Below are 26,843 nucleotides of genomic sequence, written 5' to 3'. Positions count from 1 at the left end.
TTCTGGGCTCAATCTACATTTCTGGGCTCAACCAAGCAAAGTCCCATAAGACCTTGATTTATAATACAATACATTTTATAAATTATTTCATGCAGTGGTCCTTGCTTCTAGTCAATAGACATGCAAATTATAATTATAGCAGACCATTCATTTTATGACGTTCGTTGTCCTTCTCAAGTGGGACGGAGGGACGAATTTGACCAATGAGAACCACATTATGTAAATGATCTAAGAGGGTGTCATGTAGTAAGTAAACGCATTCTCCTACAGCGGGCTGGCAGAAGTATATTGCAGAACCACAGTGATACGCGCAACTGGATTGAAAATCATTGAAGGAAACATTCGCTTTTTATTGTCTTTACCATTTACCAACTCTTCATGGCTGTTTGATCGCAAAGAAAACGTTTCGTTGCAACATTCAGATGTGTTCTCTTTGACGCGAAAGCGGATATTTTACACTTTCCCGGAGTCAGAGAGAAGACGAGGTGTAGGCGCTCAAAATGAAGTACAAAGTAAGTGACTGGCCTCAATGCAATGAAATGACTTCTCCAGAAATTATATATGATGAGAGTGTAATGAATGTATTGGGTTTGTCCATAACCTGGCGTAACAACAATATTTTGTCTCTTCTCTACTAAACTTTATTGGAAAAAGTAATAGGTTTTTAACCACAAAGCAATGTTCCCTAGAGTGAATACAATAGCAATCATCAAATTATAGTTTATTTGAAGATAAACAGAGCGTTGAAATGATGGACTAATGATGTGAAATGATACTGTAACATTACATTGTTGTAACAACATAGTTGTAACAATGTTACACCTTTGTATTAATCTTATGTTGTAACAATGGTACATAAGTAGATTGCATTCAGCCCATCGCAGCCTTGGGCTGTCAACGCAGATGGTCTACTCTGGGTTCGTTCTTTGGTCTCCACAAGTCATACACAAGGATATTGTGAACTAAATTGGCAAACATATAGGTCAAATTACTTTCTCTGTGCGTAGGCTATGTGGGATTTAAAGCCACGCTATAGAACTTGTGAAGTGACGCGGGAAATGAATAGCAGCAGCCTATGGAAGAATAATCTCTCCTATGCTTATTCTGAAGGGTGGGTAATGATTTATTATGGGGTAATCAAATGACCATGCGTTGACAGTGAACCCTATTGTACCTTCCTCACGGGTAATAAATAATTGCATCGACTCAGGTTACTTAGTAGCACTTAAAGGATACATTGGCGCATTCATTCTCTCGCTGCGTTTTCTCCCTGCTGCCCATTCGACCTTGGCTGTAGCTTTGTTTGGGCAATACATTTTGTTTACACTCAAGGACTGACGAACAAACGAGACATTCAGTGGAGTGGATTTAACCTTTCTACTTTGAGCGTGTGACCTGTGAGTCCTACCACTGACATCATATGTGTTCAATTCTGCCTTGTATGCTGGACTGGCCTCAGCCTGTTGTAACATGCAAACCAGTCATAATTCATAAATGTTCTAGAAATGAATAGGCTGCACTGTCCATGAGCTCTGTAAAGTAAGGAGTAACTGAGATTGCTCTGGCAATCAGGGCCTGTGTCAGCATCAACATAAAACCCTGCTGAAGGCATGGGGCTGTCTGTCTCTCAACTCTCAAGCCAAGGAAACCTGGCCTCTGATATAGTTCTAGCCCTTTCATTCACCATTAACACTGGCACTGTCTGGAGCTTATGGGAAGATCCACTTCCTACTATGGTATGAGGTTCACAACTCTTCTTGAATGGAATGCTTTTGTCTACTTCACACTATCTGGGGAATGTAGGGCACTTGGCAAGAGAGCTGGCAAATGGTTATGGAACCGACTGGCCGTGCTGTTTGGATTCCTCTATGGTACTGTACTTACTGAAATAACCACCCATGTGCTTTCCCAGCTAAGTGTTATTTCACTACCTCCTCTTTTCTTCTTTTTTGGAGACATGTGCTTGTGTCTGAAGTCTGTGTCATCCTACCATATTAGGAAAGCCAGAACTCACAGCTCTCTCTTGCAAAGCTGTGAAGCAGTTTTCTAGTGATTCAGTAGTATCAAGGGCCAACGACTTCAGTGTAAAGTTAACACAATGCTCTAGAGGCTTGGCTTGGCCTTAATCACTGTGAAAAGCCCCCAAATCTAGATTAGTAGTAGATGTTCACTCACTTGGCTGAATTCCACTTCACACTTCTGAGCGCATGGCACATGGAGGCTTTCCCCAAGGGTTTAGTGATTGCGTCGTCATGTGTGCTATGTGTGTTTGCGGCATGCCTATGTACAGTATGTTGCCTTATTGGTCTGTTCTTCTAACCTGGTTTCCTCATTCCCAGAGTAATATAGGGCTTTATACAACGGGTGGGTATAATCCTGAATGCTGATTGGTTAAAACCGTATTCCAGCCTGTGTTTATTCCACAAGTTACCTAGAGTAATATAGGGCTGTGTAGGTCAGGGCTACAGGGTTTGGTATCAGGCCCTTTTGGGCTTGAAACGGTATGTTGCCTCTCCACTCTCCCACTTCTGTCTGAAAGAGCTTAGCAATAACACAGTCAGCTTGCCACAACCGACACCAGTCTGCGATAACCTCGCTGTATCTCCAACAGTGCAAGGAATGGGAAGGGCGGATGCACGCCAGGCTGGGATAGGTCAGGCAGTCGCGGACCTGACCTCTGGTTACACTTCACAGGCTGTGTCCCAAATGGCACCCTAATCCCTTTGAAGTGCACTATATAGTGAATAGGGTGCACATTTGGGACGTAGACATAATGTATCTGCTCTCCGCTCCTGAGTCAGCCACTTAAGTTTACAGTTTACAGCCTTTGTCTTCTGATGTAGCCCACTTTATTTCAGTTAAATATTTACAGGAAGTTTGTCCCCTCTATCAGATGTCCCTATACACTCTTACTGAGGGTGGATTATTCATAGCGCTGAAATTAAGTATTAAGTATTAAATTCATCCTGGAATGGTTATGGATGTGTCCCAAATGGCACCCTATTCCCTATACAGTGCCTTGCAAAAGTATTCATCCCCCTTTGTGTTTTTCCTATTTTGTTGCATTACAGGTTGTAAGCTGTAATTGAAATTGATTTTTATTTGGATTTCATGTAATGGATATACACAAAATAGTCCAAATTGGTGAAGTGAAATTAAATGAAAAAAATAACTTGATTCAAAACATTCTAAAAAATAAATAACGGAGAAGTGGTGCGTGCATATGTATTCACACCCTTTGCTATGAAGCTCCTAAATAAGAACTGGTGCAACCAATTACCTTCAGAAGTCACATAATTAGTTAAATAAAGTCCACCTGTGTGCAATCTAAGTGTCACATGATCTCAGTATATATACACCTGTTCTGAAAGGCCCCAGAGTCTGCAACACCACTAAGCAAGGGGCACCACCAAGCTAGCGGCACCATGAAGACCAAGGAGCTCTCCAAACAGGTCAGGGACAAAGTTGTGGAGAAGTACAGATCAGGGTTGGGTTATAAAAAAATATCAAAAACTTTGAACATCCCACGGAGCACCATTAAATCCATTATAAAAAAATTGAAATAATATGGCACCACAACAAACCTGCCAAGAGAGGGCCGCCCACCAAAACTCACGGACCAGGCAAGGAGGGCATTAATCAGAGGCAACAAAGAGACCAAAGATAACCCTGAAGGAGCTGCAAAGCTCCACAGCGGAGATTGGAGTATCTGTCCATAGGACCACTTTAAGCCGTACACGCCACAGAGCTGGGATTTACGGAAGAGTGGCCAGAAAAAAGCCATTGCTTAAAGAAAAAAATAAGCAAACACGTTGATGTTCGCCAAAAGGCATGTGGAAGACTCCCCAAACATATGTAAGAAGGTACTCTGGTCAGATGAGACTAAAATTGAGCTTTTTGGACATCAAGGAAAACGCTATGTCTGGCGCAAACACCTCTCATCACCCCGAGTAACACCACATGTTTTTCATCGGCAGGGACTGGGAAACTGGTCAGAATTGAAGGAATGATGGATGTTGCTAAATACAGGGACATTCTTGAGGCAAACCTGTTTCAGTGTTCCAGAGATTTGAGACTGGGACGGAGGTTCACCTTCCAGCAGGACAATGACCCTAAGCATACTGCTAAAGCAACACGAGTGGTTTAAGGGGAAACATTTAAATGCCTTGGAATGGCCTAGTCAAAGCCCAGACCTCAATCCAATTTACAATCTGTGGTATGACTTAAAGATTGCTGTACACCAGCGGAACCCATCCAACTTGAAGGAGCTGGAGCAGTTTTGCCTTGAAGAATGGACAAAAATCCCAGTGGCTAGATGTGCCAAGCTTATAGCGACATACCCCAAGAGACTTGCAGCTGTAATTGCTGCAAAAGGTGGCTCTACAAAGTATTGACTTTGGGGGGGTGAATAGTTATGCACACTCAAGTTTTCTGTTTTTTTGTCTTATTTCTTGTTTGTTTCACCCCAAAAAATATTTTGTGTCTTCAAAGTGGTAGGCATGTTGTGTAAATCAAATGATACAAACCCCCCAAAAATCTATTTTAATTCCAGGTTGTAAGGCAACAAAATAGGAAAAATGCCAAGGGGGGGTGAATACTTTCGCAAGCCAGGGGCTGACAGGGGCCAGTCACAAGTAGTGCACTGTATCGAGAGCTTGGGACTATAAGGTTCTATCTGCAAAAAGATGATTCTGAAATAATTGACTTTAAAGTTCCGAACCCTCATTGGTTTGGTGTCAGCAATCTTTAACTAGTTTTCTTTTGAACTTAACAACATTAATTGGGTTATTTAGAGTACTATATGAGTAGAGAACATTGAACAGAACGAGGCTATGTCGCCAACTCAATTTTGACAAAAATGCAGCTAGAACCTTATATTCCCAAGCTCTCGATATATGGAATAGGGCTCTGATCAAAAGTAGAGCACTATATAGGGAATATGGTGCTATTTTGGAATGCATCCTATGTGTCCAAGTAGAGCTTAAGTGACTGGATCACGTTCTAATGCACAACGCCACTGGATAGTCACAGAGGTCAGTCGGTGTCAGTGGTGTGTATTCATGGATACCAAGGGAAGCCAGTCTTCCACAAAAAATATACCAAAAAAATTAAAGAAATACAGAAAATGAATCTTCCGTCTCTCTGTGTTTCATAATTTTCCTTCAATTCGCAAGAGACTGAATGTACTGTATCTCACCGGAGAAAGCATTTGAGCGAATGAAACAGCGCCCCTCTGTCTCTGTATGTGGTCCTCTGTAGCTCAATTGGTAGAGCATGGCGCTTGTAACGCCAGGGTAGTGGGTTCGATCCCCGGGACCACCCATACGTAAAAATGTATGCACACATGTCTGTAAGTCGCTTTGGATAAAAGCGTCTGCTAAATGGCATATTATTATTAGCCCATGTATCTGATGCTGTCTGGCCAAAAATAGTATTATATTGCAAGGGAAGCCAGCGAGCATTTGGCCTCCCTTTATATTTTTTTTTATACAAGAATAGCCAATCAGCGTTGAGCTAAACTGAATGAGCTCAAATGTGAATGGTCCTGGCACAACAACCAAAACGTGTAAAGGGAAGCCAATCAGATCACATCAATCAGATCACATCAAAAGCCAAACGTCATTGACAGAACAAAACTTGAATTGATGCATCTCGTTGTGTTGTTGTCCTCCGGTGAGATGCATTCAGCCTCTTGCGAATTGAAGGAAAATTAGCCATGGATGGAGATAGGGATTTGGACTTGTGGTTTTACTTAATTCTCCGTACTGGCCAGTGATTATAACGTCGATTCTGATTCAACCATAAATTCATACATGGTGCCCCTGGCCTGAGCGGATGGAAGTTCAATATGTAGCAATATCTATTAGGCTAATGTTAACTAGCTGGCTAATCGTTGCCCATGAAAGGAAGTTAGTCTAGCGAGCAAGTATTTTAGCCAGGTAGCCTAGGACAACAAAAACTACAAGTGTGGACTGAATGTCATAGACCGTTTCAGCAACATGAAAGAGAGGAGGATGGCATTGACGTTTCTATACAAGTAGGGTGAGTCAACATGTTTTTTCTACTTACGCACGCTCACACACACACATATGGTATTTAGCTTACGTTGTTTGGACATAATCGTTTTTTGGAATCTTTTAGTTGTCACTGTATTAGACTAAGCATAGGTGATTTGATGATGTTGAAATGTTGAAGTTGAAACGGTGCTGGAATAGTGGAGGCAGCTCCTGTTTTCCTTGCAATTTGCAGTAACTCTCCGGTGTTTTAAATCAATAGTTGTTTAGTAGTCCGAAAATGTCGGAAACATTAACTTGTTTGACCATGCTGTAGGTCAACTGTGGGCTCCCGAGTGGCGCAGCGGTCTAAGGCACTGCAACTCAGTGCTTGAGGCGTCACTACAGACCCCCTGGTTTGATTCCAGGCTGTATCACAACCGGCCGTGATTGGGAGTCCCATAGGGCGGTGCACAATTGGCCCAGCGTCGTCCGGGTTTGGCCGGTGTAGGACGTCAATGTAAATAAGAATTTGTTCTTAACTGACTTGCCTAGTTAAATAAAGGTAAAATAAAATATATAACTATTTGTTACATGCAATATGCTTTGTGGACTCCACTAGACAGATGTTGCTCTCCGGTTTTGTGATGAAACAAAGGTGTGGTTGTATGTTTTTTATTTATTTATTTTTATCACTTTCCAACCCCACCACCCCTTCCCTACTTGGAGTAAACTAGTGAACAACAATGCTTAGGCCTCTACTTCCAGCTTATACATACTATATACATTCTATTTTGTTTGTTTTTACTCCTGAACTTCCTCTACCCTCAACCTCTCCAATCATTTTCATGATGTCCATCCGGTTTGCTTCTATATGCCATATCTTTCTAACTGTGCTCTTTCACAAAAGCTCTCAACCTATAACCTATATACTTATTATGGACACAGTATGCTTTACATGAGTTATCTTGTTGTTATTAGTGGTTGTATGTTCTTATTGTCTCTGCCTTAGGCCTATATATATCACGGTGACAAGGTATATGAACTAACAGGTTATTTAACATTTTAGTCATTTAGCAGACGCTCTTATCCAGAGCGACTTACAGTTAGTGAGTGCAGACATTTTCATACTGGCCCCCCGTGAGAAACGAACCCACAACCCTGGCGTTGCAAGTGGCATGCTCTACCAACTGAGCTACGGGGACTGCAGAGCAAACAACGCAATTATCACAACACAGGTTGTAATATGGCTTTTCCTCCTGACTTAGCTTCCCCAGTGATTTTACCCACGCACCGCTACTGGTCGGTGTATCCGGCAGTAGCCTCTGTTTGTGACATCAGAAATGATTTCCAACAGGTGGGCAGGTGTGAAGGGAAGGGCTCGGTTTCCATAGGTCCTCTAATGCATGTAATCCCCCCAGGACGAGTCTGTACAGACAGAGACTTCTGGCTGCCTCACTGACTGAGTGAGTAGGGTTAAGGGAATCATAACACGGAAACGGGGGGAGAGAGGACAGAGAGAGAGAGAGAGAGAGAGAGAGAGGGGGGGGGGGGGGGGTGTTTTTGTATGACAGAGAGAATGAGAGAGCGAGAGACAATGTAACGTTTACTGTTAATTTCTGATTGTTTATTTTAATTTAATTTGCTTTGGCAATGTAAACATTTGTTTCCCATGCTAAAGAGAGTTTGAATGATGTGGCCCTTGGCATTAAAGGGTGTTACAACACAAGTTTTATTTTCTGGGATGAGAGGAAAGGAGACCCCTTTCCCCCAATCCAAAACACACTGACATATACACAGTATACACCCGTCCCATAGTCTTACACCTTCCACCCCCTTTTCACTGGTTCTTTTGAGACTTACATAACCGTGGCAGAAATAGCTCCAAAACCAGTGAAGAGTGATTAGGTGAACCAAAGTTCTTCTGGGGTGTTTTTTCTGTCTCTCTCTCTCTTTTTTACGGACTCAGGTTCCAGGCAGTGGTCCAAAGAGAGTGGGGCGGAGGAGAGCGCAGAGCAGACATTGTTCTGCGAGAGAGTGATTGAGGAGGGAGAGGGGGGGGTTCTAATATTGAAAGGGAAAGAAAATGAAAGAAATAGGAAGTGGGGAGGCGGAGGCGGAGGCGGAGGGAGGGTAAATAGAGTTGGGTGTATAGAGGGATGGGGGTGGGGTGGGGTGGTTGGGTCAAGGAGCTTCCTATGAGAACAAACATTCTGGAGGAATGTGCAATTGTTCATGGAGGAAAGGTTAGTTAAAAGATGCACTTGATTGTTTCAAGGTGCCCCCTCTTCGGCTACGAGGGTTGTCCCCTGCCAGGGGGCATACCAAGAGTTCACAGTCTTTTCAGTGTGTGTGGTGTGTGTGTGGTGTGTGTGTGTGTGGCATTGTGCAGAAAGAGCACTTCTCCACACAGGCATTTGTATTCTCCAGTAGAAGAACGGTGTATATTCATGGAGCAGATTTCAGCCACCGGTAAACCATACAGTACTTTACTGTCGTACAAGGCCTTTCTCCCACAAATCAACCTTTTACTGGAGGGAGTCCAGTTCCCTTGTAATTACAAAGACATTGTTATGCAGGCACGACCATGCAGCGATGTATCTCAATGTTCTTACTATCAATAAAAAAGTATTCTCTGTCCTTACAATATAAGACCCCACACAACAGACTAGCTATTTTGTTTTCATAAGGTGGTGGAAACTTTGGGAAACATTTGAGAGAGAGTGTGTTTATATGCATGTGTGTGTGCACTGAGACTCTACATCTCTCTGGACCTATTTGAGGATTCTCCCTCTCGTTGACCCCACTCCACCCCCGTCAACATTTTCCACTGTGAGTGTGAAGAGCAAATTCCCCTGCTATGAATGGACAAAGGTTCCCACCCCCTTCTGTGTCCTCGCACCCTGGACCGAGCATTACCATTTGAACAGCCAGCGGGGAGAGGCAGACTGCATTATGGGCCGCGGCGCCCTAGAGTTCCCTGTCTTACATAAGCCACAATACAAGACCAATCTTTTCCATGATTAACCATCGGCGGAAATACGTTTTGCCCCCCCTCCCTTAAGAATGCCAGGCATTTCACAGGGTGATCGTTTCAGAGGTAGTCTAGCTAGCTAGGCCCCTGTCAGCTTAGTTCATCCCTGTGGAGATTGGACAGCCATTTTTGTGTGTCCCAAATGGCTCCTTATTCCCTCTATAGTGCACTACTTTTGACCAGAGCCCTATAGGCCCAGGGCCCATATTCACAAAGCGCCGTCATGTAGGAGTGCTGATCTAGGATAAGGTCCCCGCTCTTATTAATTATGACTTACAAGGCAAAACTGATCCTAGATCAGTACTCCTACGCTGAGACACTTTGTGAAAATGGGCCCTGGTCAAAAGTAGTGCACTATATAGGGAACAGGGAGCCATTTGTGACTCTGTCCTGATGTCAAACTACAAGGACCTTGTCAGCTGTGAACACGGGGGTCCAGCCAAGTAGTCCCCATGCTGCTGGCATTCTTCAATCTCAGCTTTCACAACACAACAATGCCTTTTATACAGTTTTAATATTGCAGATATATTTTGGGTTCTATCAAATGAATTGTTTGCATAATTTCTACTGGTTTAACTTGGCAAACGAGCAAATATCTTGTTTTGTCACAGAGTAAATGCTCTGGGCCGTTTATGGCGGAGGAGGACGTTTTATATTTTTGTGACCCCTTTGAGAAGTGTGAAATTGATCAGACAGTGTGAAGTGAATCTATAGCTTTCTATGTAAAGCCATGAAATGTGGTCCTGTAGAGATACCATAAACGTATCGTACGTCTTAGCCAATAGCTTTGAAGGATTATGTATCCAAGGGTAACAGGGAGACATAATCCTACTACACCCCCCATTCCTCTCAATAGAACCCCCTCCCTCTCCAGAGCTGAGACCTATCTTTGAACCCATGAATACTGTAACATTAGTTGAGAGTAGAAATAGTTCTGGCATGACTTGCAATTATGTCAAGGACTGCATTACACAATATACTACTAGGCTAAGTCCTTCCGGAGAAGGCCATTCGATACATTTGAAAGAATATACTCCAGTTTAACTATCTTATCTTGTTTTCTGTAGTAGAGGGTGTCTTTTGACTACGTGTCCAGACAGAGAGAGAGCAGGGCAGCTGGTGTTGTCGTGAGATGACTTCGCAAGGTGGCCTTGTCTGACAGCAGTAGATCCCTCAGTACTGCTGCAGGTTAAAGGAGGAGATGGGAGGAAATAGAGAGGAGAGCGGTGGACATCAAGTTACCTCAATATGACAATAAAACCGAACACTAATGAACTGAGGGCTGGCCTAAGGCTCTGGAAGACGTTTGTTTTACGTAATAGGCAGTCTGACTGTACTCTGTGATTTGGGTCAGTGAAGGTCTTTAGATGTTGTTTTACTTGTCATTCTGGCCCTGCCCACAACCTACAGCTTTCATCTGGACTTTTATGTCTGTCTTGGTTGAACGTTAGTTTGGTGGAAGTTGGTGATGTGAAATACCTGATACAGCAAATTGGAAGGGTTCTATCAACAATAGTAGATTTGACCTTTGATATGTGAAATGATCTCATGGAAGACTAAAATTGGATAGACCAACATCTCTTCTGAAACTTGACCCACAGAGGCTGTATAAACTGAGGACTTCAGTTTGGTGCTAGAAGACATCATGCCCAAATATCAAGGTGAAATGTAGGGCGTGTGGTTTGTCCCAGCATGTATTGCAGTTAGACACAACATGGCATATCCTGTTGAAGGTACAGTTGCCATGATGTGACTGACTGTTATATGTGGGGGTGGTGTGGTGGGGATCTCAGTGATAGTATCGCTAGGTGTCATGGCCCTTTGTGTGGTGGAATAGAGTGAATCACAGATGAGTGGAGGAAGTTGGTGTGTGACATCTATATTCGGGCTGGAGTCCCTCAAATCATGATTTAACAGAACATGGTTTGTTTGGCTGTGGTTAATCTGTTTCCCTTTAGCTTGCTAGTTCAGTACCATGACTGTGGCTGTACCCACCTCCCATAGACTATTGTCTTAGTTTGACAGAGATGCTAGATTCAGCCTGGAGTGTGTCATTTATGGATTATCTCAATACTGTTTGTTCAAACACCACTCTATCGCCACACTGAACTAAAAAATACTTCACTTTGTCTTTGGGGATAAAGTATCATCTGAAACTATTAAGTACACCTCGTCAGACTTTTGACGATAGTTCGGCAGACTCTGCCGCTCTTTCGGCGCGGTGTGGGTAATGTACGCCTTTTCATGGAGCGTGCCAGAGCAGTTCTTACACTGTCAGGAGAAATGGCAATGCATATTAATTGCATGCAAATAAACGTTGCTTTGCTACCACTCCTACAACAGCAGTACAATCATGGACTGGGATTCGCAGGTGAAGGACTTCTGTGAGAGGTCGCTGTTATGCCTGAATTCGACACAAAACCAATGAGGAAGTCTGCTGCAGTGTTGAGAGCAGTTGTATGAAACCAATCAGTACGCAAAGCAAAGCTCGTAACCGTGCCAGCCCGCTCTTAATTTCTATTTAGTTCGACTCGTCATAAATTCGACGTCTGAACTATGCGTTTTGTTATTGTATTTTTATTAGGATCCCCATTAGCTGTTGTGAAAGCAGCAGCTACGCTTCCTGGGGTCCACACAAAACATGAAACATGACATAATACAGAACAACAATAGACAAGAACAGCTCAAGGACAGAGCTACATACATTTAAAATAAATATAGAAATACAAAAGGTCCTGTACTGACAGAGATACCTATACCATAGGCCTACAGTCACATCTAGCAATTTCATGCTTGTATACATACATATCAGTTGACATATACATACAAGTTATTTAGGTCAGATAGGGGAAGGGCGTCTGTACTGTAGTCTGTAACTGGACAGTAGTATTGATTCACTACTGTACTGTAGTCTGTAACTGGACAGTAGTATTGATTCACTACTGTACTGTAGTCTGTAACTGGACTGTAGTATTGATTCACTACTGTACTGTAGTCTGTAACTGGACTGTAGTATTGATTCACTACTGTACTGTAGTCTGTAACTGGACAGTAGTATTGATTCACTACTGTACTGTAGTCTGTAACTGGACTGTAGTATTGATTCACTACTGTACTGTAGTCTGTAACTGGACTGTAGTATTGATTCACTACTGTACTGTAGTCTGTAACTGGACTGTAGTATTGATTCACTACTGTACTGTAGTCTGTAACTGGACTGTAGTATTGATTCACTACTGTACTGTAGTCTGTAACTGGACTGTAGTATTGATTCACTACTGTACTGTACACGTGGCATCATACACTAATGCACTAATGCAAGGGGAAAGGAAACTTGGCATGCCATGATAGATGTTGGTAATGCCTACATACAGACTGGTACGGTTTGTAGGCTACAATAAAAATGGAAAAGTCTAAGTTGTGACGTGGTATAGGCCTTACTGGCATTGAGAGAATCTGAGAATCTCAGGATGTGAGGTTTTACCCAGTCTCCCTGTGTAATTATGTTATTACAAGCACATTGGCTCGCGTTTAAACAGCCTTAGTAATCAGAGGGTCAGCAGTGTGCTCTAGGATCAGTCCAAATGAAGAAATTACCATGTACCCTGATCTCTGAACTTCCTTCCAGTCCCATGAGTCTGTTTTACCTAGAACCCTTCACACGGCCCATTTATTCGCCCTGCGTCCCAAATGGCACCCTATTCCCTGTATAGTGCACTACTTTTGACCAGAACCCTATGTGCCCTGGTCAAAAGTAGTGCACTATATAGGGAAGGGGGTGCCATTTGGGACACAGCCTTGAACTGGCTCTCACCCTCAGCCTCAGCAGCAGGCTACACTCAGAGGAACAGGCCGTTCATAGTCATCAGGTCCTCATTACCGTCATTACTATAATTATTTTCTATATTTACCTATGGTAATGAGGCCAAATGAGATGTGCTGGTTCACCCGTTCTTATGCAGTATGTGCCACCATCACCCCCGGGGGCATGTGTTACAGTGGGATGGCCCTAATTTTCACACTAGCAGCCCATTGCTGGGGTTGGGGTACCGCATCTGCACTTTATGGGAACATCGTGGTGTTCTCACAGTTGGAGCCTACCACTTTTTTTGTGGGGGGGGGTGGCACTCGTTGTTGGGACTTGGGAGAGGTTTAAATCATTGTCTCTTTAAATGCAGCTAACCCTGCGTTCATAACTAAGTGGGAAGTTGGTATATACCACATACGACTAGGAAAAATCCACTTGAATTCACCTCCAACTGGTAATTGCTAGTGGGAGACTCGTCTATCATCCCTGAGCTCCGACTTCTCTCACATGCTGACCTCTGACATCACCTACTAAGGAAATTACCTCGATAAGAGCATTTCCAGTAGTTAAATGCAACAACAAAACATTATTTATAAAAAGCTATCTATTAATATGGTTTTTGAACACTATAATTTGTTTACAAGTATGATAGCTGCACTTTTAGTTTATGGTTGACACAGCATGTTGGCCATTAGCCATTCTGGTGTTTCTCAATGAGTTCGAAAGCACGTGAATGGTCCAACTGGTATTTACGACTCCCTCCTTCCCATTGCCCTGGGACACAGATCTGTGCTGTGCTGCGGTGTGGTCGTGGTGGTGAAGTTGGCTGCGGCAGAGGGGGAATTTGGACTGTCGTATTTGTGAGCTCATATACCCAAAGCCACCTTCATTAGGTTGATGTGTACTCTGGAAGCAGAGCCAGAACCACCCAGTGAGCCCTTCCTGAACACTTATTGACTGGGAGGGAAGCTGGGGCCCCGTTCAGTGGTAACGTTACGTAAGGGCTTTTTATTTTTGTTTGGTCAGCAACTCAGTATACGTGTTCCCACACTCAAATGAGAGAACTGTTATTTGTGCTTTGGCGAGACACACCAGTGAAAAATACCCCTGTTGATATAGAAGTGTGTGAGTCATGGATGGAAAAGTGTTAGGTCTAAGTTAAGGGGAATGAAAGGGGCTAGACAGCTAGATATGTGTGTGTGTGTGTGTGTGCTCCAGCCTCCAGGTGTGGGTCTGGATAGCGCTACGCAGCACTATTCCACACTTTCTACTGACAACAGCATGAGGCCAAGGCTAAATATCACTAGCCAGATGTAACTAGCCAAGGACAGAGAAACGTGAGGCACATCTCCAACTAGGTCGTGTGTGTATCAGGGTTTTCTTTCCCTTCAGTTATTAGCGTACGTGTCTCTAGACACACAAACTGTTTCTGTGTGTGTTTACTTCGTATCTTAAAACTCGTATCTAAGTACTGGTGCTGGATAGTAACTATTGTTATCAGTTTGTGATGAAGCCACCTGCCAAGCAACGAACACAGTCACAGTCAACACACTGAAGAATGTTTGTTGTAGATACCTGGTGGGAAACCTAGGTGAGTCATTGTCTCTCGCCAACTCTAGTAAGCCTTGGTCACCCTGTGTTATCATGCCATTAGGGACGTTAGGTAAGATAAAGACCAGAAAGCCCTTGGTCATGGTTGGTGTGGTGAGAGGCGGTGGAATGCCTCTCTCACCAAGCTACTTAACAGCTAGTTTAAAGATAACTACCAAGTGCCAGTAAGCCCATTGGTTCTCATCAGTAGAGTAAGGCTACGTCGCAGCCTAAGAGCCGGGTCCTCCCAGCCCTCTGACAAATGGCAAACACGTGTTTACTGGAGGATCACCAGTCAGCAGCCAGCTGAGTCACCTCGTTATGACTAACCAATGTTTATACCAGGGATATATGTACACATGCGCTGATTGGTCAGTCACACCTGCTCCAATTACAGATCAGTAGTAGTAGTGTGAATTTGTGTGAGTGTCTATATGTTTCACCATGTTCTCTGTGTTCCAGGGACCCCAACAGTTGATGTGTGTTAGTTAGTTAGGCCTAGTGTTTGTCACAGCATTTCTCCACACGCTCACTGAACCAGTTGTCAGACCTCCTAAGAAGTCTAACCTTTGAGATTATTCACCTCTTACCTTCATCAAGACCTCTTATCTTCATCAAGACCTTCATCAAGACCTCTTACCTTCATCAAACAGCAGGGAGAGACTGTATCTAGATCAAGTGTTTTGAACAGATTGAGGTTTATGGAATCACTCATATAAGGGATCACTTGTTCAGATGAAATAGTAGGCCAAAAACTATTGAAAATAAGTTTAAAGCATGTCATGTCAGGGTAAGTCCCTTGGTGCTTCAGACCTGCAAAGAACAGAGGTGTGAGTGTGTTTGCAATGTGTGTGAGGCTGAGCAGTTGACACTAGGGCAGGGGTGTCAAACTTTGCACCAAAGGGCCGCACTGTACATGTGTTGTATTTCCTCACCATCAAAAGTTCTCTATCCATTGTTTTTTGGAAGTGTTAGTTTAGCGTTTTTCATCAGTGTCTTACTGCTCTTATTTTCACACTCTGAAAGCTGAGCAAAGCTCTCTCACTGTGTGTGTGGATGTTTGTGTTTGTGCTAAAATGAACTTTCTGGTCATTTGTGTTGGCAGATGATAGCAATAATCTGTGTAATTAGTAGAAGATCAACAGTCTGCAAAGGATGATGATGTTATCATGTCTGCTGTGGCAGTGACTAATGACACCTCTCCAGTCTTCCACACCCACTAAATATTGAAATGCAGCGTGAACACCACTATAGCAGAGGATTTACTTATAGAACTGTTGTCTCAGCAATTGACCAAACCTTCATCCATAAATGAGATTGGATGGATATAGATGTCTATATTCGTATCAGGGGTTAACAAGGCAGTTCAACTCAAAATAATCAGCATTTTTCTTCCTCCTACTCCTAAAACAGTATGACTAATACGTTCATCATCAGATTATCAATGAACAAGAACAGATCCCAGCAGATCCTCTCCCATTGGCCAGCAGCATGCCGTGACCTTTGGGGTCAAGTAGAAGCGAGCTTCAGGCGTGCAGGCAAGCAGCCGGGTGGTGGGGGGTAATTGTGGTCTGTAATTGTGCAGAGAGTGCACTGTGCAGTGGGTGTTGGTGGCTCTGACAGAGCACTGACACAATGGTTAGTGAAGCCAGACGCCCAGTAAGAGATAACGATTCCACCGGTCTAGTAAAGGTTCACATGGGAACCCTGTGAATCAGAGTGGGTGGGAAAAAGGAAAAGGCCATGGAACGGTCGAGGAACGGTCAGGGAGCGGTCGAGGAACGGTCGGGGGGCGGTCGGGGAACGGTCAGGCTGAGAGGAAGGCTTCCTGAGTGACAGAGCAAGCGGTCCGATAACGTGTGCTTGAGAGGGCGAGAGAAAAAAAGAGTGTGTGAGAGAGAGGGGGCTTAGCCTGAATTCTCAAATGAGAGGCTATATGCAGGAACAGCATATAAAGACAGTGTTTCCTGAAAACTGTCTATATGTGTTTGTGTTCTATTCATTGCTCTGTAGAACGAGTTGTTTGTTACTGCAGTGAATGGTGTTGTACTGTATCAGATTTTGTGTCAGATTTTATGCCCAACCCAGCTCAGTGTTCTCTGGTGTCGTAGCGAGTGAAACGCAGAAGCACACTATGTAAAGCACACTGACTGAAATAAAATTAACAGTAAGTCTGGTGGACGTGTGTTACACAGTGACCTCATTCCTGACAGTCTCTCTGTGGCAGTTTATCTCTGGTTGAGATGTGATGATAAGAGTATGTTGAGATAATAATATTATATTATAGTAATGCCCTGCAGTGGCTTTGCTAGCACAGAGGATATCTATATGATGTATTTATTTTGCACTACATGTCGGTTTACTCAGATGGATGTTTTTACCAAGGCAATTTGGGCTAAGTTCCTGTCCCCTATAGACACAATAGTGGCATCCCCTAGGGGTTTCGTATCTCAAGTGCTGTGGTTGGGAACCATTATCCTTAACCACTGCACACCAACCAACCGGTTGGGTAACCGTGCCCTGGAGCACACACAGCAAAGACTGAGAAAATCCTATCAAGTTCAAATCAGTCAAAAAGACATCTGGCATGGGCGCTTATAGAATTTTGCATGGTAATTGCAAGTTGCACATTGCACAGTTGTGACAGTTCACCCTAGGACTTACTTTAGATAACAACCCCATGGATTAGAACAGTGGTTCCCAAACTGTGGGGCATGCTCCCTAAGTTGTAATAGTAGAATGTTGTAATAGTAGAATGCACAAGGTGCAATTTAGAAATAGGGTAGTGCATCATCAGTTTCTCATCATGTTAGTCATTGCATACCTTAGAGAGCTATTTATAACTTGTCAGAAATGTCCAGATCAACTAGCCCATGTCAGCTAACGTTTTTTTATTTAGTTTTTTTAGCCCATATATATTGTTGTAATTTTTTAGTCACTCAAATATCATATGAATACACATTAGACATGTATAGAACTGCAAGAAAATGTGTGTTAAAACTGCATTGGGATTGGGGTGCGGGATGTTCCCCAATGTTGTAAGGGCGACCCGAGTGAAAAGGTTTGGGAACTAGAAGACCATCATGTTATATGTGTTAGATAGCATTAGGCTTAAGGTAATGTTCAGTACATGTGCTCTAGCCCTATGACGTGTTGCTAAAAACAGTGACGGGCTACAACTAGGCTATAAACTCATCTGTATGTTGCTCAATGCTCACTGTAGACTAGCATATAGTCCAACCTACAGTCTTTTTCTTTAAGCAGTGGCAGGCCAAAAGACTATAAACTGTATGTTGCTCAATGAAGACTGACTTCCTCTCTTCTCTCTTCTCTCTGTAGAACCTGATGGCCAAGGCATTGTACGACAATGTCCCAGAGTCCCCAGAGGAGCTGGCCTTCCGGAAGGGAGACATCCTAACGATCATCGAGCAGAACACGGGCGGCCTGGAGGGCTGGTGGCTATGCTCGCTGCATGGACGCCAGGGCATCGCCCCCGGCAACCGCCTCAAGCTGCTGATTGGTCCCATGTTCGACGCCCAGTCCCCGGCCGCCCAATCGTCGCCCACCCAATCGTCACATACGGGCTCAGCCTACCAGCAGCAGGGGTGCATGTTGTCGTCCCAGGGGCTGTACCAGGTGCCGCCCTCCCAGAGCCCGGGTCAGCAGGGCATCTACCAGGTGCCTCCAGGGCAGGATGTGTACCAGGTCCCCCCACAGAGGAGCGCCCTGGCTGCAGACAACACCCCCAGCAAGGTAAGAGACCTGGAGAGACAGAGGGTTGGGGGGGAGAGAGAGAGAGACCGAGTTACTACTCCAGTTTAAACCATGGGCTGTTCTGTTCTCCTGCCTTGTGAGGCTACTGCCACGCCACTGGCCACAGACCAGTCTTATGAGAGTCATTACAAAGACACAGTCACAGGCCAGAGGGATTGCAGGGCTGCAATGTGAAATGAAATGTGGACAGGGTGTGCCCTGATGTTAGTTCACCACAGAACAGGTCAGTGTTTTTATGCATAGAGAGAGCGAGACTCCCATTTGGCTTATTTGTGTGTTGGCGAGCTGTGTGTAGGGCCAGGGAAGCTACAGCAGGGCACTGAACAGGGGCACAACTCATGGAAAAGCAAACAGTGCAGCACCAGCTGCCTGTACTTAGGTCTCTGCACTCAAATACGATACTCAGGTCACAGACAACAACCAAGCCCAGTGCAAATGGATTCATCAGTCGTCTATATGTCTATTTATGTTCCATGCGGTACAGTATAGCCTGTGTATTTCTGTAGTGTAATAACCTATATGCTACAGTATATCAATAAAAGCACATAAATACATACAGGGCATTCGGAAAGTATTCAGACCCCTTGACATTTTCCACCTTTTGTTACGTTACAGCCTTATTCTAAATTGGATCAAATAGTTTTTTCCCCTCATCATTCTACACACAATACCCCATAATGACAAAGCAAAAACAGGTTTTTAGACATTTTTGCAAATGTTTGAAAATAAAAAACGGAAATATCACATTTACATAAGTATTCAGACCCTTTACTTAGTACTTTGTTGAAGCACCTTTGGCAGTGATTACAGCCTCGAGTCTTCTTGGGTATGACGCTACAAGCTTGGCACACCTGTATTTGGGGAGTTTTTCCTATTCTTCTCTGCAGATCCTCTCAAGCTAAGAATGGTGGGGGCCACTGTGTTCTTGGGGACCTTCAATGCTGCAGAACGTTTTTGGTACCCTTCCCCAGATCTGTGCCTCGACACAATCCTGTCTCGGAGCTCTACGGACAATTCCTTCGACCTCATGGCTTGGTTTTTGCTCTGACATGCACCGTCAACTGTGGGACCTTATATATACAAGTCTGTGCCTTTTCAAATAATGTCCAATCAATTGAATTTACCACAAGTGGACTCCAATCAAGTTGTAGAAACATCTCAAGCATGATCAATGGAAACAGGATACACCTGAGCTCAATTTCGAGTGTCATAGAAAAGGGTCTGAATACTTATGTAAATACATTTTTATATATATATATATATATATAATTTGCAAACATTTCTAAAAACCTGTTTTTGCTTTGTCGTTATGGGGTATTGTGTGTAGATTGATGAGGATTTTTATTTATTTAATCCATTTTAGAATAAGGCTGTAACGTAACAAAATGTGGAATAAGTTGAGGGGTCTGAATACTTTCCGAATGCACTGTATCTGGCTGTTTCTCTGAGGTAGTTTCCAAGAAGTTTCACATTGTGTTTTAGCCAGGGACAGAAAAATAATTACAACATATGGAAGTCAATGGAAAGGGAGTGGCGGAGGTACAGTGCCTTGCAAAAGTATTCATCCCACTTGCCGTTTTCCTATTTTGTTGCATTACAACCTGTAATTTAAATGGATTTTTATTTGGATTTCATATATGGACATACACAAAATAGTCAACATTTGTGAAGTGAAATGAAAAAAATAACTTCTTTCAAAAAATTCTAAAAAATTAATAATGGAAAAGTGGTGCGTGCATATGTATTCACCCCCTTTGCTATGAAGCCCCTAAATAAGATCTGGTGCAACCAATTACCTTCAGAAGTCACATAATTAGTTAAATAAAGTCCACCTGTGTGCAATCTAAGTGTCACATGATCTGTCACATATACACCTGTTCTGAAAAGCCCCAGAGTCTGCAACACCACTAAGCAAGGGGCACCACCAAGCAAGCGGCACCATGAAGACCAAGGAGCTCTCCAAACAGGTCAGGGACAAAGTTGTGGAGAAGTACAGATCAGGGTTGGGTTATAAAAAAATATCAAAAACTTTGAATATCCCACGGAGCACCATTAAATCCATTATTAAAAAATTGAAAGAATATGGCACCACAACAAACCTGCCAAGAGAGGGCCGCCCACCAAAACTCATGGACCAGGCAAGGAGGGCATTAATCAGAGAGGCAACAAAGAGACCAAAGATAACCCTGAAGGAGCTGCAAAGCTCCACAGCGGAGATTGGAGTATCTGTCCATAGGACCACTTTAAGCCGTACACTCCACAGAGCTGGGCTTTACAGAAGAGTGGCCAGAAAAAAGCCATTGCTTAAAGAAACAAATAAGCAAACACGTTTGGTGTTCGCCAAAAACCATGTGGGAGACTCCCCAAACATACGGAAGAAGGTACTCTGGTCAGATGAGACTAAAATTGAGCTTTTTGGCCATCAAGGGAAACGCTATGTCTGGCACAAACCCAACACCTCTCATCACCCCGAGAACACCATCCCCACAGTGAAGCATGGTGGTGGCAGCATTATGCTGTGGGGATGTTTTTCATCGGCAGGGACTGGGAAACTGGTCAGAATTGAAGGAATGATGGATGGCGCTAAATACAGGGAAAGTCTTGAGGGAAACCTGTTTCAGTCTTCCAGAGATTTGAGACTGGGACGGAGGTTCACCTTCCAGCAGGACAATGACTCTAAGCATACTGCTGAAGCAACACTCGAGTGGTTTAAGGGGAAACATTTAAATGTCTTGGAATGGCCTAGTCAAAGCCCAGACCTCAATCCAATTGAGAATCTGTGGTATGACTTAAAGATTGCTGTACACCAGCGGAATCCATCCAACTTGAAGAAGCTGGAGCAGTTTTGCCTTGAAGAATGGGCAAAACTCCCAGTGGCTAGATGTGCCAAGCTTATAGAGACATACCCCAAGATACTTGCAGCTGTAATTGCTGCAAAAGATGGCTCTACAAAGTATTGACTTTCGGGGGGTGAATAGTTATGCACGCTCAAGTTTTCTGTTTTTTTGTCTTATTTCTTGTTTGTGTCACAACATTTTTTATTTTGCATCTTCAAAGTGGTAGGCATGTTGTGTAAATCAAATGATACAAACCCCCAAAAAATCCATTTTAATTCCAGGTTGTAAGCAACAAAATAGGAAAAATGCCAAGGGGGTGAATACTTTTGCAAGCCACTGTACATCACTGGAAGTTATGTAAAATAAATATATATTTTCTTGTTTATTCAAAAGCTTGACTGGATAAGACACTCTATTCCATCCCCTTAGGAGAGAGAAATTAATTATAATCTGGTGGTATTTCTTCTATCCGGGGGTATTTTCAACAGGAAGGCTTGAGTTAACAGAGACTTTACCCAACTAAGGTGTGTGTTTGTGGGGTAAATAGGGAGCAGGCGCCTGGAGCTTAGCTATGTGTCCCAAATGGCACCCTATTCCATTTATAGTGCACTACTTTTGACCAGGGCCCATGGTCAAAAGTACTGCACTATATAGGGAATAGGGTGCCATTTGGGACGCACTTTCGGAGCCTGACTAAGGTGTGTGATTCACAGGCCAGGAACGGAGCTGCGATAAACCAGTCAGCCAATCAGGAGGCACCAGGGGGCTGAGAGAGAGACTCTGAGAACAGAGACACTAGCTCAGAACAGAAAGGCCTGTCAATCAATCCCACCTGTACTGTGCAAACACGCAGTCTCCGTCTGAAAGAGCACCCTATTCACTATATAGTGTACTACTTTTGACCAGGGCCCATAGAGCTCTGGTCAAAAGTAGTGCACTACGTAGGATAGAGTAGCCATAATCATAATCACACTTACAGACCAGTCCTACCATCACGATCACTCCTCTCTCACTGATAGGGAGTTTTACTAAGGGAACGGAATTAAGGCTTTGGTGAAAAGGTCAATTAAATTAGTCTATATGAATGTGCCTCGTGTCTACACTCTACAATGAATAATCACCTTGTTTGAGATTAAATTGAGTCTGTGTCGACGTCTAAAAGTTAAATCTGTGTTTAGCAAAGTGGTGCCACTGCAGATTTCAGCTGTGTTCCTGAATACTGGCCATTAAAGAAAGCCGCAATGGATGCCTCTGTGTGCTCTGTGGAGTCCAGACTGACAGGGCTGTGTTGTTTTCCACTGAGTTCTGAGTGACTCACTGATTTGCCAACACAGAGCTGTGCTAGGCCCAAATTTAACCCTATCCCCTTTATAGTGCACGACTTTTGACCAGGGCCCTTAGGGAATAGGGTACCATTTGGGACGTAGCGCTGGTCTAGGTTGATGAAGTAAGAGGCAGGCCAGCTCTGCTGTTGACTGGCTGAGTGGTTACTGTATTACGGGCTGTTCAGGTGTGGTGTTCTGGTTAAAAGGGAGGTTAGGGGGATTTCCTGGTTCCCAAGCACACACACACGCATGCACACACACACATTCACACACACACTTCCTCCTCCCAAGGAGTCAAATGATTATGGGCATTGAGGCAGACAGCCTCCTATACTGAGAATCCCCTCTCATATCCCACCAAAGCCACCATGTGTCGACATGTTACAGCTGTGAAAGGACCCAGCATTGTTACATAGTCAAAAAACAAGGTTAGCTTTAAAAAACGGATTTAAAAAAACATCTTGTATCACAGCGCCTCTCCTCTTTCTAAAGATCTAATTTAACTGTACTGTATATAAGAATATGAATATGTATATGTAAATAGTATTTTTTGTTGTCTCTTGGCATCTTTCCTTTATATAACATGCCAACCCCGCAGTGAAATTCCAGATTGTTGACTGGTTATTTTCTATTCATGTGACGTAGGGCTTTGGTATATAAATGCACACTGAGGTTTGGCATTGGCTCTAGCTAGCTCTTTCAGGCTGCTCAGTTTGATGCTGCGGCCCTGGCTGTCTGTCCTTGTGTAACCCTTCAGAGAGGGTGAGCTAAAGCACCCCAACCACAGCTGCCCCATTCAAGGCCCCAGTGTTGGCCCAAAGCTGGCCGTTTGGTGGGAGCCATCTCTGGGGCTCTCGGCCACACAAAGAGCCCCTCACACAGAGGCCAGGAGCTGCCTTGCACCACCCTTTGTCACACTGGTGTTAGACTGCAGTTTATCGTCAGTCACTGGCCCTGGTTCTTCTGATTCTCAAAGGTGCGTCTGTTTCTCTCTCTGTGTTCAAAGGCCCCGCCGAGCCTCTTATCTACTCCTACCAGCCTTCTCTTCCTCACATCCTGCCTCAGCAAGACAAGGCTAGCTCCTTCTATGGCCACTTCCTGTCTCTGTCATATACCCATGTAGAGATCCTATCATTCACTGATAAGGACTGTGGTCATAGCATGAGGAAACAGTAAGAAATACAGGGTGACTGAGTTAATAAACTCCCACAAGTCACAGAGGGTTGAGGAAGTGAACTGCTTGGGTAACTGAGTTGGCCGTTAGAGTGAAGAGCGTCTACCTTGATAAGATTTTTCTCTTTGAGGTAACCAGGTTAAGCTCCAATAAATGGCTTGTTTGTGAGGTTTGCAAGACATTGTTTGACTACTTTTGACCAGAGCCCTATTGGCCCTGATCAAATGTAGTGCATTATATATGGAATAGGGTGCCATTTGGGACACAGCTGTATTTTCTCCCTCTAATCATGTGGGGAAAATGAATTATTCCTTCCTGTGGCGCTCCACTCCTTTAGACACTTGTCTGCTCTCTATTGTCGCCATGGTGACGAATCACTGGCCTGTGCGATTTGACCCATTGTATCAAAAGGCATTGGCCCCGTCCTTCCTCCGTACACCAACAGAGATAGAGAGAGATAGAGATAGAGATAGAGATAGAGAGAGAGAGATCCTTCCAGAAAAGTTCAGATAAAAAAAAATGAAGCTATTTCTGCAGTGCAAAGGAGTAAGAAAGTGGAGGGAAAGAATGGAGGGAGGACAGGAAATGCTTGTCTGAAAGGTAACTTACATTTTCCCCTGTTTAAAATCTATGCGGACAGGGGACAGCTAGTAGGTCACATTCTACATCTCCCCTCTCCCTGCTTTTTCACTTTCTCACAAATCAAGAAGGACATCTTAATAATGAATACATTCCTGGAAAGTAAACAGAAAATGGCCGTGGCATCATTAAAACAACCCCTATTAGTATATTCACATTAAATCTCCGCCCATCTTGAGATTAACAAGGTCTTTGATCAGAGGGAATAAAATATTATCCTTATTAGCGATGTAATCAGTGTGCGTGTGTGCGTAAGTGCGTGTGAGTGCTCTTTTAACGTCCCTGGTAATGCCCAATCTTTACTTGGCTTTGGCCACATGGTCACATGGAGACGGCTGATCGAGGCCTCGTGGGATTGGCCACTTAATTACCTGCATTAATTAGTTTGCCATGTTATATAGGCCACCGTTGTTCCGAGCTGTGGAAGGGAACATTGGTGTTCAGCTGAAGTGAACGTTGATGAGAAATAACCTATAATAACACTGTAAAGCTATACGACTGTGATTCAGCAACCGCAGGTGCCCCCTTGAAACCAAGAGGACAAGGGTAGTGTCCCAAATGGTACCCTATTCCCTATGTAGTGCACTATTTTTGAGCAGGGTACTATGTAGGGAATAGGGTGTCATTTGGGACGTAGCCCATGATTCAGCAGCGCAGGTGCCCTCTGTAAACCAAGGTGCCAAGGCGGCAGGTAGCTTAGTGGGTAAGAGCGTTGTGCCAGTAACCGAAAGGTCGCTGGTTCTAATCCCCGAGCTGACTAGGTGAAAAATCTGTCGATGTGCCCTTAAGCAAGGCACTTAACCCTAATTGCTCATGTAAGTCGCTCTGGATAAGAGCGTCTGCTAAATCTAAAATGTTAAATGTGCCCTCTTAAAAGGCTATTATAGGAACTCTGCCACCCCCCCTTCCCTTTTGAGTGACAGTTCTGAAGAATAACATCACTAACACCACTCTCCTACACGCTATTAGTCATCTCATGAATAATGTGTATTGGGTGGCATCGGATTGAATTTCCTTGGTACTGACATGTATCCTAGAGTGGTTCCCTGTGTGGCTCCTGCCCACCCTCAGTGACTGAAAGCTGAAACAACAGCATTGTGTTGACTGTTGCTAATGAGTAGATGGGGGATGAAGGAGGGATGGGGAGGGATGAAGGAGAATTGGGGGAGGATGAAGGAAGATGAAAGCGGGAAGGAGGGATGGGGGAGGATGAAGGAGGGAAAGCGACTTACAGTCATGCGTGCATACATTATTTTATTATTTTTACGTATGGGTGGTCCCGGGGATCGAACCCACTACCCTGGCGTTACAAGTGCCATGCTCTACCAGCTGAGCTACAGAGGACCACTCAGTTATATGAGAGAATGGTGGCTTTACTGTGTCAGCACAGTAAAGGAGTGGGTAAGGGCACAGTGGTGATGTCAGGACAAGGATGGAGATATAAGGGGGAATGGATGGATGGAAAGGATAGATGGATGGAATCACCATCCATCCAGTTCTAACAGGGGTCAATGGCTGCCTGGCAACATCATTGTCACCATTAGGGTGATCTGGCCACCACTGACAGGCCTGATGGGATCGTTGATACATGTCATCAAGTCATCAGCGTGTGAATGAGCAATGAAAAGGTGTGAAATGACAACCTAGTGCACCTTTCTGCACCTACGCTCACACCTTCCAGCGTCCACACACACAAACAAACCTACACAAACATTCACACTCAAACTAGCTTTCTTTCAGGGCTGAAGCAGCACTGTCATCACAACGCATGGTTAACTTATAGAGGTCATAAAGTCGTAGTGAACAGTTGACAATGACATTTTAAATCTACTTCAAATACTAGGCTATGTATGCATTTATCAAACCCATGAGGTCATTGTTGGCAACATGACACAATGATTACCATTGAAATCATATGCGGGGGAAAAAACAACCTGCCCCAACTAGAATCTGTCAGCACATTAAAGTTAATGTGGTATGTGCTGAAAGAACAATGAGTCACTCAGAACAACCCAGTATGATCTCCACAATGCAGGCAGCACCTTGGGGTCCAGAGGACACCATTTTGAACCTGATCCTTCTGTAGTCACCCACAGTCCTGTATGACTCGTCCATGATGGAATCCACCTAAAGAGCCTGTCTGCATCCCAAACTGAACCCTATTCCCTATGGGCTCTGGTCAAAAGCAGTGTACTGTATAGGGAATAGGATGCCATTTGGGACACATCCCCTGTCACCTGAGTGGGAATGAGTGTTTACGCAGTCCCCTGGCATATACTGTATGATGTCATCAGCACTCACCCACCAAGACTCTATATTCTCTGATGCCGCCGTCCGCCCGCCCACCCCCGTAAAGGAACCGGTCAGGTCAATATTTACCCAACCACCATTAGGAGCGCCAAGTACCCCGGCCGAGCCCGCCGCAGCAGCAAATCCTGCTGGGTAAACAGTGGGTGAAGATGGGAAATAAATGAGCAGCCATCTCTGTGGACTGAGTGTGAGAGAGGGTAACTCCAAAACAGAGATCTCCTTTTGTGCAATGCACATTCGCTGCAACTTTCCCACACAAAGCCACACCACAGGGAGTATAGGAACTACAGAGAAAGCAACAAGGACCTTTTAGTCCAGGACTTTCCTTTGTCGTTGGGTAAAGGGAAGCTATGCTGGTG

The 26,843-nt window shown here is 44.0% G+C and overlaps 1 protein-coding gene across 2 annotated transcripts in view; it reads left to right on the top strand.

The window, feature by feature from the left end:
- Window positions 1-296: 296 nt before the first annotated feature.
- The window catches only part of nedd9 (neural precursor cell expressed, developmentally down-regulated 9), a 33,109-nt gene continuing 6,562 nt past the window's right edge, over window positions 297-26,843 (top strand). For both annotated transcript variants that reach the window (XM_084166462.1, XM_084166461.1), the window contains exons 1-2: window positions 297-512; window positions 17,765-18,178. In XM_084166462.1, the coding sequence (XP_084022588.1) occupies window positions 501-512; window positions 17,765-18,178 (426 nt within the window). In that variant the 5' untranslated portion in view covers window positions 297-500. The remainder of the gene's footprint in view (window positions 513-17,764; window positions 18,179-26,843) is intronic.

Source organism: Coregonus lavaretus, assembly GCF_964263955.1.
Source record: "Coregonus lavaretus genome assembly, chromosome: 7".
In the NCBI taxonomy this organism is placed as follows: Eukaryota; Metazoa; Chordata; class Actinopteri; order Salmoniformes; family Salmonidae; genus Coregonus; species Coregonus lavaretus.
The sequence above is the reverse complement of the archived record's forward strand: the minus strand, read 5'-3'. Positions and strand labels throughout refer to the sequence as shown.